Source organism: Danio rerio, chromosome 12 (assembly GCF_052040795.2).
Source record: "Danio rerio strain M-AB ecotype USA chromosome 12, GRCz13ab, whole genome shotgun sequence".
Classification (NCBI taxonomy): domain Eukaryota; kingdom Metazoa; phylum Chordata; class Actinopteri; order Cypriniformes; family Danionidae; genus Danio; species Danio rerio.
In genome coordinates this window covers 49,618,798-49,635,780 of record NC_141032.1, presented here as the reverse complement: position 1 = coordinate 49,635,780, position 16,983 = coordinate 49,618,798, and the positions used below count along the sequence as shown (strand labels likewise).

The following is a 16,983-nucleotide window of genomic DNA, read 5'->3' as shown; positions in this document are numbered from 1 at the left end:
ATGATAAATAGCTAGTTACTATATTTTAAAGTGCCCATGATTACAATATCATACATGTTTATTATCGCAATATATTGCATTATTGAACATCAAGTCTACCGGAGACACAAGGAGAAATGATCAACTGTCTGAATATCTGCACTGTACAGAACACGACACACTCTCACACACACACACACTTTTGAATCAGCGGAAAGGTCACTATCACTCACGTGTGTGTGTGTGTGTGAGTGTGTGTGTGTTTACATGTTGTCTGCAGAGATATTTATGTGTATCAAGCATTTCAGTGTTTACAGCAGTTAGAATGACTCCAAACACTCAATCCTCTCAATACTAATACTCAATAGTTGTTATATACACAATGGTAACTTATTTACACTTATTGTAATACATAATGCACATTATGAATAATTCAACAATGATGAATAATAAATAATGCTGTCCTGAAGCTCAAACGGTGCGTTATGGCACTTGTATAAGACCAACGTCACATATGTGATCCCCAGGAAATGCAGGAGCTGAATAGATGCCATGCAAGTGCCTGGTAGTATACTATTACATACAGTATGTTCCAGTCTTACTTAACCCTGCTATTATATGCTGATAAACAAGCATGTAATTACACACATTCAGGCTTGTGCTATTTTTAAAATGAAGCAGAGCAAAACAAAACATAAATGTTTATTGTTATCCCATAGCATTTTTTAACAAAACCCAAAGTATCATGTAAAACACCTGTTACTCTGTTAACTATATATATTTTATATGAAATATGTAGAATGGCACATAGTATTTTAATAATAATTTGACTGATGTATTATTATTCATCTTTAACCTTCTGTATGCAGCAGAAAATAAATACATGGATGATTTTTTTTTTAATTAAACAACATTTAAACACATGCATTTATTAATGTGCATTTAATAACATGCACCCTTGGTAAAGTTAATTTGGAATTATAACTGTGAATAAACTTGAATTTAATTTAGTATAATTTATGTCATGTTTTGATTCCTATTTATGCATAATACATTTTCATTTTCTCTTATTTACTGTACACGTACACTACCTGACAAAGTCTTGTTGTGGATCTCAGTTGTAAGAGCAACAAATAATAACTTGACTTCTAGTTGATCGTTTGGAAAATAGTCAGAAGGTGGATTTTTCCCATGAATCATCTGTTGATCTGCATCCCAATCATCACAAACACTGCAGAAGACCTACTGGAACCAGCATGGAGCCAAGATTCTTACAGAAATCAGTCAAGTTTGGTGAAGGAGAAATCATGGTTTGGGGTTCATTCAGTATGTGGGTGTGCGAGAGATCTGCAGAGTGGATGATCAACATCAACAGCCTGAGGTATCAAGACATTTGTGCTGCCCATTACATTACAAACCACAGGAGAGGGACAATTCTCCAGCAGGATAGCGCTCCTGCTCATACTTCAGCCTCCACATCAAAGCTCCTGAAAGCAAAGAAGGTCAAGCTGCTCCAGGATTGGCCAGCCCAGTCACCAGGCATCAACATTATTAAGCATGTCTGGGGTAAGATGAAGCAGGAGGCGTTGAAGATGAACACAAAGACTCTTGATGAACTCTGGGAGTCCTGCAGGAAGGCTTTCTTCTTCATTCCAGATGACTTTATTAATCAGTGATGTGAGTCATGTCAGAGATGTATGGATGCAGTCCTCCAAGCTCATGATGGAGTCAGACACAATATTCATTCTGTCTCCACTGCAGCAGGACTTTATATTCTATACTGGACATTATTTCTGTTCAGTGATGACACTTTAGTCTAAGCAGAGTCAGACCGCACTGTCCTAATTAAATCATTCAACATCAAGGCATGATCAGATTTTCATCGTCATCTACAGGCCTTTGCCTTTCATATAAGCCACTTCTGATACTAACTAGAAGTCAGCTTGTTATTTGTTATTCCTAAAACTTGGATAGACGACAAGACTTTGTCAGGTAGTGTATTATTTTGGCCTCATATCTGCATCAGCCAATAGAAATTCCATAGTGGTCAAACACATTAGGGAATTAGGGAAATGCATAAACACAAATATAACTGGACAGCTGACTAACAACACACCTGTCAGCGCACTTCTGTGCTGTGTTTTCACCATAAGACACACATCTGACATCTAACGTTGCCATATGTTTTGTTATTCTGTGATATACACTGCATTTAATTTCTCTAATGACTTGTATATCTCTAAACATAAAGAATTGATTGTTGGGATGCTTCTGTAAGGAAGTGCATTTGCATAAAATCTAATAAACAACCTATAAACGTAGATAAATACAATACAGATAAATACACTATTGAAATAAACAGTGTTTTAATGTTTTTCCCAGTCTAACAGTATTCAGTTGCAGTAACTTAATAATAAAAATAAAAATAAGCATTATTGAAGTTTACAAAAAGTACCATTTCTTACTTCTGAATGCTTTTTAAACCCTTATACAGTCACAGGCCTTAAAAAAACACATGCAAATAATACAAATTCAATATTGCATATCCTGTGATGTGACTACTGCGAATGATCACATCGCCATATGGAGGCTGAAACGATATATACTGTGCACACTAATACACATGTTTGTCCTGCAAGTGGTGATTTACACACAGAGCAGTGTGAATGTCAAGACTCCAGCACAAGAAGCAGACAAAAAACAATGAAGCTCCTCATGAGATCAGTGCATGGAAACACAGCGGGATCCCACAATGCAACACTGCTTAAAAACAATGAGCAGTTCATCTGTCAAAGATGATCTCATAAGGAATAACGTCACTCTCGTCTCTCCTAAACAACCGCACCACACACAAAACTCCATTAAGCAGACTTTGAGCATCCATCATTACTACAGACACTGTAAATATGTCGTCACATTATGTGACAACTTTTTTTTAAAACACAATTCGACTTGTTTAGTGGTGGCAAAACAAGTCGTTAGCACTGTGGCCTGTTTGCATGTTCTCTCCGTGTTGGCGTGGGTTTACTCCGGGTGCTCTGGTTTCCCCCACAGTCCAAACACATGCGCTATAGGTAAGGGTATCACGATCCTCTAAATCCTCGATTCGATTACATTTTCGATTCTAAAGTCACGGTTCGATTCGATTATGATTAATTAATTAATTAATAACGAATTAATTATTTATAGCCTACTGTTTAAACTACCTGACCTGCATGGTCTTTGTTTTACACATAAACAAATCATAAAGGCAAGTTACACACATAATTACCATCTGTCAATCACTTTTTCTGCGGGACTCGTGAATAGGCAGTGATCTGTGTCGTTATAATGACATTGGTCAAAAAGGTGCACAACCAATAGGAACCAGCCAACAGTATCTGAGGTGTTCGTACAAGTGAGTGAAAGATTGAAGCAGTCTACTGACCCGCTGACTGCCTGGACCCGCTGTCTCGAGCGCATGACGGTGTGTGCGTCTGTGTGTAAATGAGTGTGTGTGGTCTTGTGATGTGCGTTTTCAGGGTAGTGAGGAAGGAGGGCTGCTCAGAAATGCTAAACGCCACTGTGGATGTGGATTTTTGTCGTTGTAAAATGCCATTTAAAAACAAAGACAGTGTAAACAGGGTCTGAGTGTGTATTTTTCGCGAGCGGATTTGCAACGGGGGCGGGGCGGAGGATCGCGATGCGCCCATCGTCTATCGGCCCAACCCCAATACGCAATAGCAGAGCTTGCAAACTGTGTTTTTTTTGTCAACAACACGAACGTTGTCAACATAACTCACTGGAAATCCAAAATACTTCCACACCTGCGACTTCATTGAAAGAGGAGAGGGTTTAAGCTCTGTCGACGGGTCTCCTGCGTCTGCAGTTTAAAAAGCACTTCAACAAGCCTGTTTTTTTCCCGCTTGGCAAGCCAAGCTGACGTGACATGGGGGCGTGGCAGCATCGACGATTCTATTTTTTGATTCGATAATCGAAATTGAGCAGAAATTTTGATCAATTTCGATTTAAAATTGAAATCGTGACACCCTTAGCTATAGGGGAATTAATTCTGTTCAAAAGCCAGGTGAGCAACACAACTTTCTAAAGCTAAAGCCTTCTTTTTCCATTACGTAGTTAATAACGAAAGATTTGTTGCGTGACCTTGCGTTGTTTCCATGTCACTTCTCGCATTTGTTTGGTTGTGAGAAGTAGTTTGGACGAAGTTGTCATGCAGTGTGAACTCACCTGTCGCTGATCCATCCTACAGTTTAAACAAAGCAGCGACAGAACGCTAACCCAGATAGTAATGCAGTGTGAAAACATGTGACACGAATACTTTGAAAATCCTGCAGTCTGATCTCGGCATTAATGACATGCACAGATTAATTGTTCACCACAAAACTAGCCATGTGAGCTAACAAAATCAATATGCTTAGTTCTGATTCCATGTGTACTTTAAGGAGACACTCACCAGCACATGCGTTGAGAAACAGCCAGTCTGTTTTCCTCATGCGGTTCTTGATCTGCTTGATCTTCTTGAAGTCCATCTCCTCTGGGCGGCTGTGAGCTCCGGCCGCCAGCTCAATCTGCAGCTCAGCCTCGCGTCTGGAGGACGGAGGCGAGTGTTTCTGTGCTGCTCCACACACACCTCGCCCAGGTGAAGGCTCCTCAGGCTCGGGCGGCAGAAAGGTGTCGTTGGGTCTCGGATGATCACACACCACACAGCGAAACGATTTGAGGGCGTTCTCGTACGTGCAGGCCAAGCAGGTCCAGCACTGCGTCCGCGTGTTCAGCCGGTTCCTGTCGTTATATTCCTCACAGGGATCCACCGCTGGAGCAGATGCTGGTCTTCGGAGGGTGCTGGAGGTCTGAGGGGTATCTGTAGGGCTGGAGACACGCTGACGGAGGCTGCGGCACTGGGTACATCGCACGGCTCGGGGCCAGTTCAGGTAGGTGCACACCTGTGGGTTTGGTTTGTTTAGTTAGTAATCCCCACATCAGCAACTTATGGTTTATATTAAAAATGTCAGAGTTATTGTCAAAAATTGACCATTTTAAAAAGTCGTGTTCAAAAAACATTAATAAAATTGTTGAACTCAATACTGGTGAGGGTGGCACAATGGTTAGCACTGTCGCCTCACAGCAGCAAGAAGGTTGCTAGTTCAAGTCCCGACTGTGTGGAGTTTGCATGTTCTCCCCATGTTGGTGTGGGTTTTCTCCGGGTGCTCCGGTTTCCCCCACAGTCCAAACACATGAGCTATAGGTGAACTGAATAAACTAAATTGGAATGAATCAATACTGGTGATATTCAAATGCGGTTTCTGAAATATTAATAAATCGTGCATCATTTGTCAGCATTATTGTTCAATATTTAAGGTTTTAATTAAAAAAATTCAGTTTTAGACAAACGAGAACAATTGTTGAAATAATAGCATGAATAAATTAAATTTCTAATTTATTTCTAGGACTTTTAAGGACCTCTGTTTGTTTTTAAATGATTCCAAGACGTTGAATCCACATGTCTGAAATTAAGCACTTCCAAGAAGTGTGGGAAGCCTGTAAAGATTATAAGTTACAAAAATGTTTACTAAAACATTAGATGTGATTTTTTTAAGGATGCACAATATACGGTTTCAGCATCGACATCGCTATGTGCGCATCCGCAATAGTCACACCTCAAGATTTACAATGTTGAGTCTGAATTATAGCTAACCAGGAGCCACTCTTAAGTTCAACCATAATAGTGTGAAAGTTTATCATTTGCACGTGTCAGGGTTTCTGCAGATATCATAATATCAAATTTAAGACTTTAAGACCATTAAGTATTAAAATTTAGACCTAAATCACAATATCAAAAACGCAAATGCAAAATCACAAAATTAGTGGTAAAATAAATTTATTTTAAATGAACAGTACTAAAGACAGGTTAGATGCACCATTTAACTAAAAAAAACTAAAATAAAAACCTCTTATAGCTGATCTATACTTTCGCCTGGCGCTGCATTGAGCACCTCCGCTGACTGCGCGCGCACCTCACGAAACGGACGAGGCTTTTATACTTGGCGTGTTCACCATTGTGATATTCTTTAAAATGACAGGAGCCGGTCAACAGAAACTGACCGTGAAGACTGATGGATAAACGGAGAAGTAGGGAGTTTCCGGAACTACGTCATATCATTACTATCATTCAAGATTTTTAAACGAATTATTTTTTATTATTTTTATAATGATTATAAAGGTTTTTATAACCATTCAAGCTTTTTCAAATCAAACTTTGATGCATCACTTGCTTTTGTTCATATCTCAGACAGTTCTACCTATCAAAGTTAAATATCAATGACTACAGAAAATGAGTTGCTCTACAATTATATTTTTTTAACATGGCAAGAATAAAAGCAGAAAAAAACGTACTAAAAATACTGACTTTTTTATTTTTTTTGTGCCTACTCAACAACTGACACATTACTGGCTGGCTAGTTTCTGTCCTCTTCTTGAGCTAAAAAGGAATAATGGTTCAACATTCCTGAGCATTATCACCAATAAAGCCAAGAAAAACAGGCATCTGTGTATTGTAAACCGATAAGTTCAAATAAATATTCTATAAAAAATATTCTTTTCCAGCTATCAAAGAAATAATTTGTTCCTTAATTATAGTTTTGTAACTATTAATTTGTTTTAAATTCAAAATTGTAATATATACATCAGTGTAAAACCTATAAATGGTGGAAAAACATATTCTGTAATTATGTACGTGGATCACTTTTGCAAAAATTGTGTGCTCCGCCAGCCAAAATCATGTCGCGTGCACCCATAGCGAAAACTTTCTGATGACGTCACATTCGCCGCACGCACTGAGTTTACTAACAGAAAGCTGATTGGCTATTGCAGGGCTCGAATATGCGCCCGAAAATTAATCTATGCGACCTCATAATATATTTGGGCGCATTAGCGCGACTGCTGATAATGGTTGTAGTGCGACCTGTTTTGATTTTTTGTAAAAACGTGCTGAATCGCTCTTCCCTGCCGCTATATTGGTTCATATTAGCTGTCATTCACTCAAGGTATTGCGCTGTCAGATGACAGGGAAGGAGCTTTTATGACCACGGGAAATGCAAACGGCTGAAGAGTGAAAACTTAAAGCACACAGGTTTGCAAACCCCACCTAAAATTGAGGTGCAGATGAAAGCGATCATGACACGTCACGTGGTGAATAATGATCCACCAGCTGAGATCAATCGAGTACGCACTTCTTGGAGAAGGTGCCCGAATCTCGAGAGGGTGCTCGCTGCAGAGCCATTTGAGGAGAGGTGAGCTCCAGAGAGGGGGAGCATGAGCTGTCGCTCCTCCTCCTGTAAGCTGTTTTAATGAGTACACCAACCCCACCCCTAACCCTACCCCCAGTGACATCACTCGTAGAAGAAGTGCAAAAAAGGTGGAGCTCAAGCTTAAGCTCCCCCTCTCTGGAACTCACCTCTCCTCAAAGGGCTCTGCAGCGAGCACCACTTGGGAATCTCCATGCGTTGCATTCACTGCGTGTTCAGCGCAAATGTCCGCTAAAAGTCAAATCTAATACTGTACATGTCATCGCCAAAGAAGCTCGCCTTTACTAAGCTTACACTGAAACTGTGGCTCATAACAAACAGCGGTATTGCGCCGGTGGTCATCGCAAGAATCCTGCTCAACCTATTCATAAATGGGGTCGGCTGACTCGCCTGCTTTCCACTAACACAGAAACATGAAGATCATCTCAGACTGAACATTTAAATTGACACAAACTGAAACCAAAACTTTTAAAGAGTGATAGAAGTGAGACATTACTTACTTTCCTTTGTCTATTCTTTTCTTGAGATTTATTTATTTACTGATGACTGTTTTGCAGCTTTCATCGTTGAATTTAATTATTTATTAAAATCTTTTGTTTGTTTTGTAGCAGAAATATTATTTATTAAACTGACATGCATATAAAAACAGCAGTACAAAATAAATATTTCTTACTGCAATGCTTCATTTTTGTTTGATGCAAACTATACAATTATTTTTCATAAAGTAGCAGACTTTTTATAGCAGATAACCTACATTCAAGCACATTCAAGGCAGTATCATAATGAGAAATGTAATTCATTTTTACTATTATTGTCATTTTCATCATCATTAATATTCTATAATTATTAGACATTCATTTTGGAATTATTGCACACAAATATCAATGTCTTCGCAGCATTAGTTAGATAGTTGTTTCTGGTTTTTGTCAGTCCTATTGATGTTGTTTTAAAATACAATAAATCCCTTAAAAAGCAATTTGCAGCGGTGCTCAATCATTTTTTGTGGGTGCTCCTAAATTTTTTCTGGTGCTCCTAAATTTATTTTGGTGCTCCTAAATATTTGAAGTTGGGAGCACCGGTGCTACCAAGTAAAAAAGTTAATTTCGAGCCCTGTATTGCATGTTGGTCTCATTTGTAGTTGCAATAGCACAAATTGCATTAGGACTAGTGAAATAAAGAACTACAACACCACGAAAACCAAGCAACAACAAAAAGAATTTAAATGAGCATTAGATGTAGCGTTACATGGACACTGAAAAAATAAGACCAGTGCCAAAATATTTAAGACCTAGAACAGCGAGTTTTGGGCTTTTTAAGGCTTGGAATTTCGATTCTTAAATTCGAGTCTTTTTAAGAGCTTGCGGAAACCCTGTTAACCATAATAGTGTGAAAGTTTATCATTTACATGTGTTTTTAAAGCCTGTGCATTTCAACATTTGGAATAAATAAATGATGTTTGGAGGCATAAGAAAGATTAACTGAATTGAATTATTTATAAAAAAAATTGCCTTAAACATTGTTACTTATTTAGACTTTTTGTTATTTCTAGTCCAAATATCTACATTTCAAAGTAAAAATAATGTTATTTTAATTACTCAATTGGCTGAAATTGTAGCTTGTTTTAAGGAAAAACTCTTAATTGTGACATATGAAAGATTTTGTTCATTTTAGTTCAGTTGCATTTATGATGGGGTGACCTGTGGCTCAACCCCCACAAACTGATAGGTGTGAACTAAATGACACTTTTACAATCTCAATTGGTGTTAGCAAAACAACAGCTGAAACATCTGATAAGAGGGTCCTGCTGAGCCTCGTAAACAGAATGGTTTGTTTGATGCTAGTATAAAGTACTGTCTCACAGACAGTACTTTGGGTTAAGTTAAGCCTAGTTCACACTACAGGATTTTAAACATCAGCAGATCGCTGTGCTGTTCACACTACATGACTTGACTTTGTGTCTTTTAATCTCTGTGGTGTTCACACTACGCAACACTCCGTGAACGATCCACAAAAGGGGGGTCACACACTACATGATCTGACAACAACTCATCCCCCATCAGCTCATTCAATTTACCAAACCACAGCCAATGAAAATTTGAGGGAGGAGTTGTCAGAAAAAGCTGAACACTATTGGCTGCTTGTGTGCTGATGACATCACTGACAGTGTTTCAAGCTTTGGAGAAAGCATTTAAAAACATTGTCAAATCAGCTGATTTATGAGCGGATTAATCACTCATCTGCAAGGCTCCAGTGGATAGATACACAGAGAGTTTTTAATTTTTGTAATTTTATAACTCTTTGAAATAAAACTAACATATTTATAACACCCTGCCGTTTTCTAACTATCAGTGTATTTCTTTCTGACATTGTTATTTTTTTTATTACAAAACAGTAAAGAACTGAGCATTTCTGCCTTAAATTACCATATTGGTCCACATGACTGCATGCATGTCTGATACTTTTCACTGTGACTTTAAATATGTGTGCATTTTCTTGCCTAGCAACTTCCTGCTAACATAAACAAAACCTTCTGATGGCAAAAACATCAATTTACTTCAGATATCTTTCAAAACAGCAGATTCTGTGCTGTGAAATAGCTCCTGTTTAAAAGTGAAAATGAAAGCCAAGACCTTAAAGTGTTTTAGTATCTTAACTATATTTATAGGCTGTATTACCAAAAAAAGATTATATTTTTAGGGTAATGGTGTCATTAAATATGATGCCGGACATTCAAAGCTTAATTTTAATATCTCAATAACAGCTTTGAATGTAAATATGTTGTGACAATATGGCAGTTTAAATGAGAACGGTCAGAATGAGCAGTATGGTAATTCTAATAGTTACAGAATTCTAGTTCCACTGTTAATATAGCCTACTCTCATGTCTGTGCTAACGCAGAATGAAGCGAGTGCACTGATGCCCATTCTGACCAATCACAGATGTTTCTGCTGAGCTCCTGAACACACAGGCATTCAGCTCATGCTGATATGCTCTCTCATTGGCTGCAGCTCGTCACTACATCTGACCACACGTGGGGTTGAGTCGGCCGACTGCTCTGGAATATTTAGCTTGCTGAATGTTGGATTTCCATCTGCGAGGTGTCGGCGACGCGTCAGCGAGCCTCGTTGATGCGTTGTTCAGTAGTTCACACATAAAGAGTGGCGAGCGCCGAGCACCCGCAGATTTCTTCCCGATCACAGCCCGATCTGTCGGCGAGCTCGTTAACTTACAAATCGGCCTCAAATCAGGCTTAAAATCCTCTAGTGTGAACTAGGCATTACTTGAAGACCGACGGGTTAACATCACTGCTGAGGAACTGCACTAATCATTGTCTTCAATAAAGTCTTCTCCCCGTAAGAACTTTGGTCAGCTTGCTTATTTCATGTATTTGAGTCATCTGATACATTGGCGAGCCACCCAAGAATGGTTAAGCCAAATACAGCAAAATCTAACACATATTACTTATGAAGGTGAAAATAAAACAATATTTTTACTTGATTAAGACTTCTTAAAAACTAAAGAAGAGACTAGAAGCGAGACAAAGAAAAGCTTTTTTTTTGCATTGTGATCATTCAATTTCTGTACCTGAAAACTGTTAGACTCCCCAGAAAACTATTCAAACCATCTGATGAACTCTTTGCATCACAGAAAGCTTACAGTTTTACAATATAATAATTTTTCCAAATATTGTGCAGCTCTAATTTGTTTCTAATAAATAACTTGGGTGCAGACCTGACACGACCACTTCCCGCTGGGCTCGGAGGACTCTGCGGGACGCACACGAGGCCGGGCGCTGGAGTCAGGGCAGATCAGCAGACTGTCGCTGCGCTCGGGCTCCCATGGGTGTCCTGCACGCGGGCCGGTGCTGCTCGGGAAGGACTCCTCTGTAATGATGGTGCCACTAGGCCGCTGCGCTCGACACATGGTGCATTTAACAGCAGACGGCCAGTTCTCAAATGTGCAGTATTCACATGACCACTTCACACACAAATCTGTCATGATGGATCAACACACACACACACACACGCACACACACAAACACACACACAGGCACTCAAACACACTCACACACACGCACTCACACACACTCACACACGCACTCACACACGCACTCACACACACGCAATCACAAACACACACGCACTCACACACACTCACACACACACACTCAAACACACGCACTCACACACACGCACTCACTCACACACACGCACTCGCTCACTCACTCAACGATACACACTCACATCAGTTGCACACATCAAGAGAATCTGCAAACACAAAACAGTGAGACACGTCAACTAGGGCTACACAATTTATCACAAAACTATAGTTATGGTGATAATAGTACAATATGTTTGCAATTAACATATCACAGACATTTCATTTATGCAGAGGTTGTTTATCTAAATATGACCAGTCAGGTGGGACTTTACTATCTTTATCCCCACCTCCCTAATAATAGCTGTTCTGCTACTGGTTGGAGCCCAAAGGTGAACCCAGAGCTGAAAATAAACATTAATGGCAGCAGTTGAGACAAAAGGAAAAGACAACAGCCAATCAGAGTCAGAATATCTGCTGCGCTATTCACTCATTCATAATGTTTTAAACATCTTAAACATCTGCGACATCTTAAGAATCATCGTTACTGCAATACTCAACAATTATTGCATATTTTTACAGTATCGTGCAGCTCTAACACCAACAAAGCAATGCTATTTAAAATGACAGTAATGCAACATGAGGATCAATAACAGCATTAATACTGTAACCCCTTGCACTGATGGAATTATTATTGCTATTGGCACTCACATCTGACTGATCTGACAGTGTTGTTGTTACTGCAATTATTAGTGTTAATGTATGACAGCATTAAAGGAATAATTTTCTCTAAAAAGTAATATATATATATATATATATATATATATATATACACATACATATATATATATATATATATATATATATATATATATATATATATATATATATACACACACACACACACACACACATACACATACATCATACATACATATACATATATATATATATATATATATATATATATATATATATATATATATATATATATATATATATATATATATATATATATTTTTTTTTTTTTTTTTTTTTAATACACAAAAGCCAAAATGGGATGCAAGTCTGAGATGCAAGTTTTCGTTGTTAAAACAATTAAGAAGATTACCAATTATTTCACTAAGTACGACTCTTTATACCTCATCTGGGATCCTTTAGAGCAGGCGTGGCCAAACTCGGTCCTGGATGGCCTGCCTAGTTTAGCTCCAACTTCCTTTAACACAGTGTTTCTCAACTGGTGGGTTTGACCCACAGAATTTTCAGTGGGTCGTGGAGTGAGTGGTCAAAAAAACAACAAAAGTTTAATTTTTAACTTATTTTGACTTTTATTTTGAAATGCGTGCACGACCACCCTACTGTTTACTGTTTTACATGTGAAATTTTATTTAATTATAGCAACAAATATGTCGAAGCGCAAGTATGACCTGGAATTTGTAAAGTATGGATTTACATACATTGACAACAAAAAAGACTTAAAGCCTCAGTGTGTCATAAGTAGCGAGGTGCTCTCACAAGAGAGCACGAAACCTTCTATATTAAAATGCCATTTAGAAACCAGACAACATGTTTTATTAACAGTTCAGTTTAGTTCATGGTAACTGAACTGACCCTAACCACTGTTTGCAGTATTTGTTGTTTTAACTTTGTAATATTTTTATAATTTGACGCATTTTGTTAAATGACAGCAATAAACATTGTTTATTTGTAAGTCTTGATGATCTTCTTATGATTTATCTGTCACTACTTGTGTATGTTAACAAATAAATACAAATTAAATATAAATCCTAAAATTAAATTATAGTTCCTAAAAATTTGGGTCACGGCTTGATGACCATGTAAAAATGTGGGTCCCTTGGCCAAACCAGTTAAGAATCCCTGCTTTAACACACCTGCCTGGAAGATTTTGTATACCTAGAAAGAGCTTGCTGGTTCAGGTGTGTTTGATTGGGTTTGGAACTAAAATACCCAAGGCATTAGCCCTCCAGGACCCAGTTTGGACACCCCTGCTTTAGAGCTTTATAAAGCTGCATTGAAACTAAAATTAGTACATTCAAAACCAAAGAGCACCAAAGAAGTCAACTATATGGAGACAAAACCTGAATAAATGAAAGTTGTTGTTGTTTTTTTTATGAAGAGAGAAGGAAATGAACTTCTTGCATGAAATATTATTTGTTATTAACACAGTAATGTTTTCTCATTGCTCAGACTGTATTGTCAGTATTAAAGTTATTAATTAAGAGTATTAATGCTACTGTATCTCACTATAATATCAGTATTACCTGTTGTTATTTTTAAAGCCAGTATCAATGCTATACCTCAAACTATTAAGAGTATTATTGTTACACCTTACTATATTATCAACGTTAAAGATATTAATGTCAGTATTAATGCTATATGTCACTGTGTTATCAGTATTATCTGTTGTTGTTATTATTAAAGACAGTAGTAATGATATACATACACCTAATGAGAGTATTAATGATACATCTTACTACATTGTTAGCATTAAATTTATTAATGACAGTATTAACATTATAACTCACAGCACTAGGAGAATTATCCGTTGTTTTTTAGATTTAACTACAGCATTAATACTACACCTCAAACTATTAATGAGTATTAATGCTATACCTTACTGAATTATCAGCATGAAAGTTATTAATGACAGTATCAATGCTATATCTCACTGTGTTATCAGTATCATCTGTTGATATTATTAAACACGGTATTAATTATATACCTCAAAATATGAATTAGAGTATTAATGCTAGCTACATCTTACTATATGGTCAGTATTAGAGTTATTAGTGACAGTATTAATGCTATATTTTAGTACTATCTGTTGTTACAGTACTAATGCTATACCCCAAAATATTAATGAGAGTATTAATGCTATATCTTACTATATGGTCAGTATTAGAGTTATTAGTGACAGTGTTAATGCTATATCTCAGTACTATCTGTTGTTACAGTACTAATGCTATACCCCAAAATATTAATGAGTTTTAATGCTACATCTTACTATATTGTCAGTATTAAAGCTATTAATGTCAGTATTAATGCTATATCTTACCATGTTATCAGTATTATCTGTTGATATTATTATTAAAGACAGTAGTAATGATATACATACACTTAATGAGAGTATTAATGATACATCTTACTACATTGTTAGCATTAAAGTTATTAATGACAGTATTAACACTATTTCTCACAGTACTATGAGAATTATCCGTTGTTTTTCAGTTTTAACTACAGCATTAATACTACACCTCAACTTATTAATGAGTATTAATGCTATACCTTACTGAATTATCAGCATGAAAGTTATTATATCAGTATCATCTGTTGATATTATTAAACACAGTATTAATTATATACCTCAAAATACGAATTACAGTATTAATGCTAGCTACACCTAACTATATTGTCAGTATTAAAATAATTAGTGACAGTATTAATGCTATATCTCAGTACTATCTGTTGTTACAGTACTAATGCTACACCCCAAAATATTAATGAGAGTATTAATGCTATATCTTACTATAATGTCAGTATTAAAGCTATTAATGACAATATCAATGCTATATCTCACTGTGTTATCAGTATCATCTGTTGATATTATTAAACACAGTATTAATTCTATACCTCAAATTATGAATTAGAGTATTAATGCTAGCTACACCTTACTATATTGTCAGTATTAAAGTTATTAGTGACAGTATTAATGCTATATCTCAGTACTATCTGTTGTTACGGTATAAATGCTATACCCCAAAATATTAATCGAGTATTAATGCTACATCTTACTATAATGTCAGTGTTAAAGCTATTAATGACAGTATTAATGCTATATCTCACGGTGTTATCAGTGTTATGTATCGTTACTAGCAGTATTATTTTCTCTCAGCAGTTACAGTGTTAATATTCACAGACAGCCATATGTCACAGTGCAGATGTTATTAACGTTACTAATACCGCTCGCGGGACAGATAGACAGTGTTAGTGTGTTTACTGACACTTAAATCTCACAACACACACCCTATCGTATATATAAATATAACCTGAAGGCTCCGACACACACACACACACACACACACATTAACGTTAATGCTCAAACATGTAAATACTCACATCGCTCCTCATTAAAGACACCCAGATCTCCTCGGTCTGTTTTTTTCCGCTGTTATTCGACCGCCATTGCGTCGTTTGATCTCTGAGCTCTATATAATTCGCCGAATGAAGTTTATAAGTCGACGGACGCTGTTTTTAATCTCTGAACGGTGACTTAGATGCAGATTTAATGGCGGCGCTGACAAAATAAAAACGAGCAGCGTCTTGCGCAGCGTCACGAGCACGTGATCAAATACAGCGCTGCTGATTGGATGGTTACGACCCATGTGAAAACAGACCTGAACCAGCATAAACCAAGCTGAGGCTTTCAGTTCTTCATTGATTTCATGTTATCAGTTGTGTATAACTTAAATAGAAATTAATATAACATGATTGTGATAAAAAGTGTCTTTAAAAAATGGAGCTGCTAAAAAAATTACTGAAAAAGCGTAGTGCATGCTTACAGCTTATTTTATATCCCTTTTTGTACACGTATGTCAATTATTTGAAGGATTAACCTATTTATTTGTTTCTTAGATGTATAATTAGGTAAATAAATCCAAAGAAAAAAAAAAAAAAAAAATATATATATATATATATATATAAACAAAATATAAAAAATTATAAGCAAATGACAGTAAAAATGCTATATCTCACTGTATCATCAGTAATATTTGTTATTATTAAAGACAGCATTAACACTATACCTCAAAATATTAATTAGAGTACTAGAATTGTACATTTCCTAAAGGAAATGTGAATGGGGTTTGCGTGGCAAATCGATGGGGTACAAAATGGTACTAAACTGGGCAATAGCACTGGAAAGGTAAGAAATGGTGGTTGCTAAGATGTTGCTAGGCGGTTGCTAGGGTGTCCTGAGTGGTTGCTAGGTGGTTGCTAGGGTGTTCTGAGTGGTTGCTAAGTGGTTGCTAAGGTGTTGCTAGGCGGTTGCTAGGGTGTCCTAAGTGGTTGCTAGGTGGTTGCTAAGGTGTTGCTAGGTGGTTGCTAAGGTGTTGCTAGGCGGTTGCTAGGGTGTTCTGAGTGGTTGCTAGGTGGTTGCTAGGCGGTTGCTAGGGTGTTCTGAGTGGTTGCTAGGTGGTTGCTAAGGTGTTGCTAGGCGGTTGCTAAGGTGTCCTAAGTGGTTGCTAGGTGGTTGCTAAGGTGTTGCTAGGCGGTTGCTAGGGTGTTCTGAGTGGTTGCTAAGTGGTTGCTAAGGTGTTGCTAGGCGGTTGCTAGGGTGTCCTAAGTGGTTGCTAGGTGGTTGCTAAGGTGTTGCTAGGTGGTTGCTAGGGTGTTCTGAGTGGTTGCTAAGTGGTTGCTAAGGTGTTGCTAGGCGGTTGCTAGGGTGTTCTGAGTGGTTGCTAGGCGGTTGCTAAGGTGTTGCTAGGTGGTTGCTAGGGTATTCTAAGTGGTTGCTAAGGCGTTGCTAGGCGGTTGCTAGGGTGTCCTAAGTGGTTGCTAGGTGGTTGCTAAGGTGTTGCTAGGC

General features: G+C 37.5%; 1 protein-coding gene and 1 long non-coding RNA gene across 22 annotated transcripts in view; one reads left to right on the top strand and one right to left on the bottom strand.

Annotated features, from left to right (window-relative positions):
• zranb1a (zinc finger, RAN-binding domain containing 1a) overlaps positions 1 to 15,724 on the bottom strand; it is a 30,012-nt gene extending 14,288 nt beyond the window's left edge. For 7 of the 21 annotated variants that reach the window (XM_087277054.1, XM_087277055.1, XM_087277056.1 and 4 more), the window contains exons 1-3: positions 15,519 to 15,724; positions 11,016 to 11,551; positions 4,433 to 4,922 (exon numbers count right to left, since the gene is read on the bottom strand). In XM_087277054.1, the coding sequence (XP_087133180.1) occupies positions 4,433 to 4,922; positions 11,016 to 11,282 (757 nt within the window). In that variant the 5' untranslated portion in view covers positions 11,283 to 11,551; positions 15,519 to 15,724. Of the gene's footprint in view, positions 1 to 4,432; positions 4,923 to 11,015; positions 11,608 to 12,492; positions 12,619 to 15,399 lie in introns of those variants that run through there. The other 14 variants (XM_087277059.1, XM_087277063.1, XM_087277064.1 and 11 more) reach the window with 4 other exon arrangements.
• Positions 12,420 to 15,262, top strand: LOC147841596 (uncharacterized). The gene is made up of 3 exons (XR_015504748.2): positions 12,420 to 14,197; positions 14,320 to 14,710; positions 14,948 to 15,262. It is a non-coding gene; the product is annotated as an uncharacterized LOC147841596 (long non-coding RNA).
• Positions 15,725 to 16,983: the final 1,259 nt, after the last annotated feature.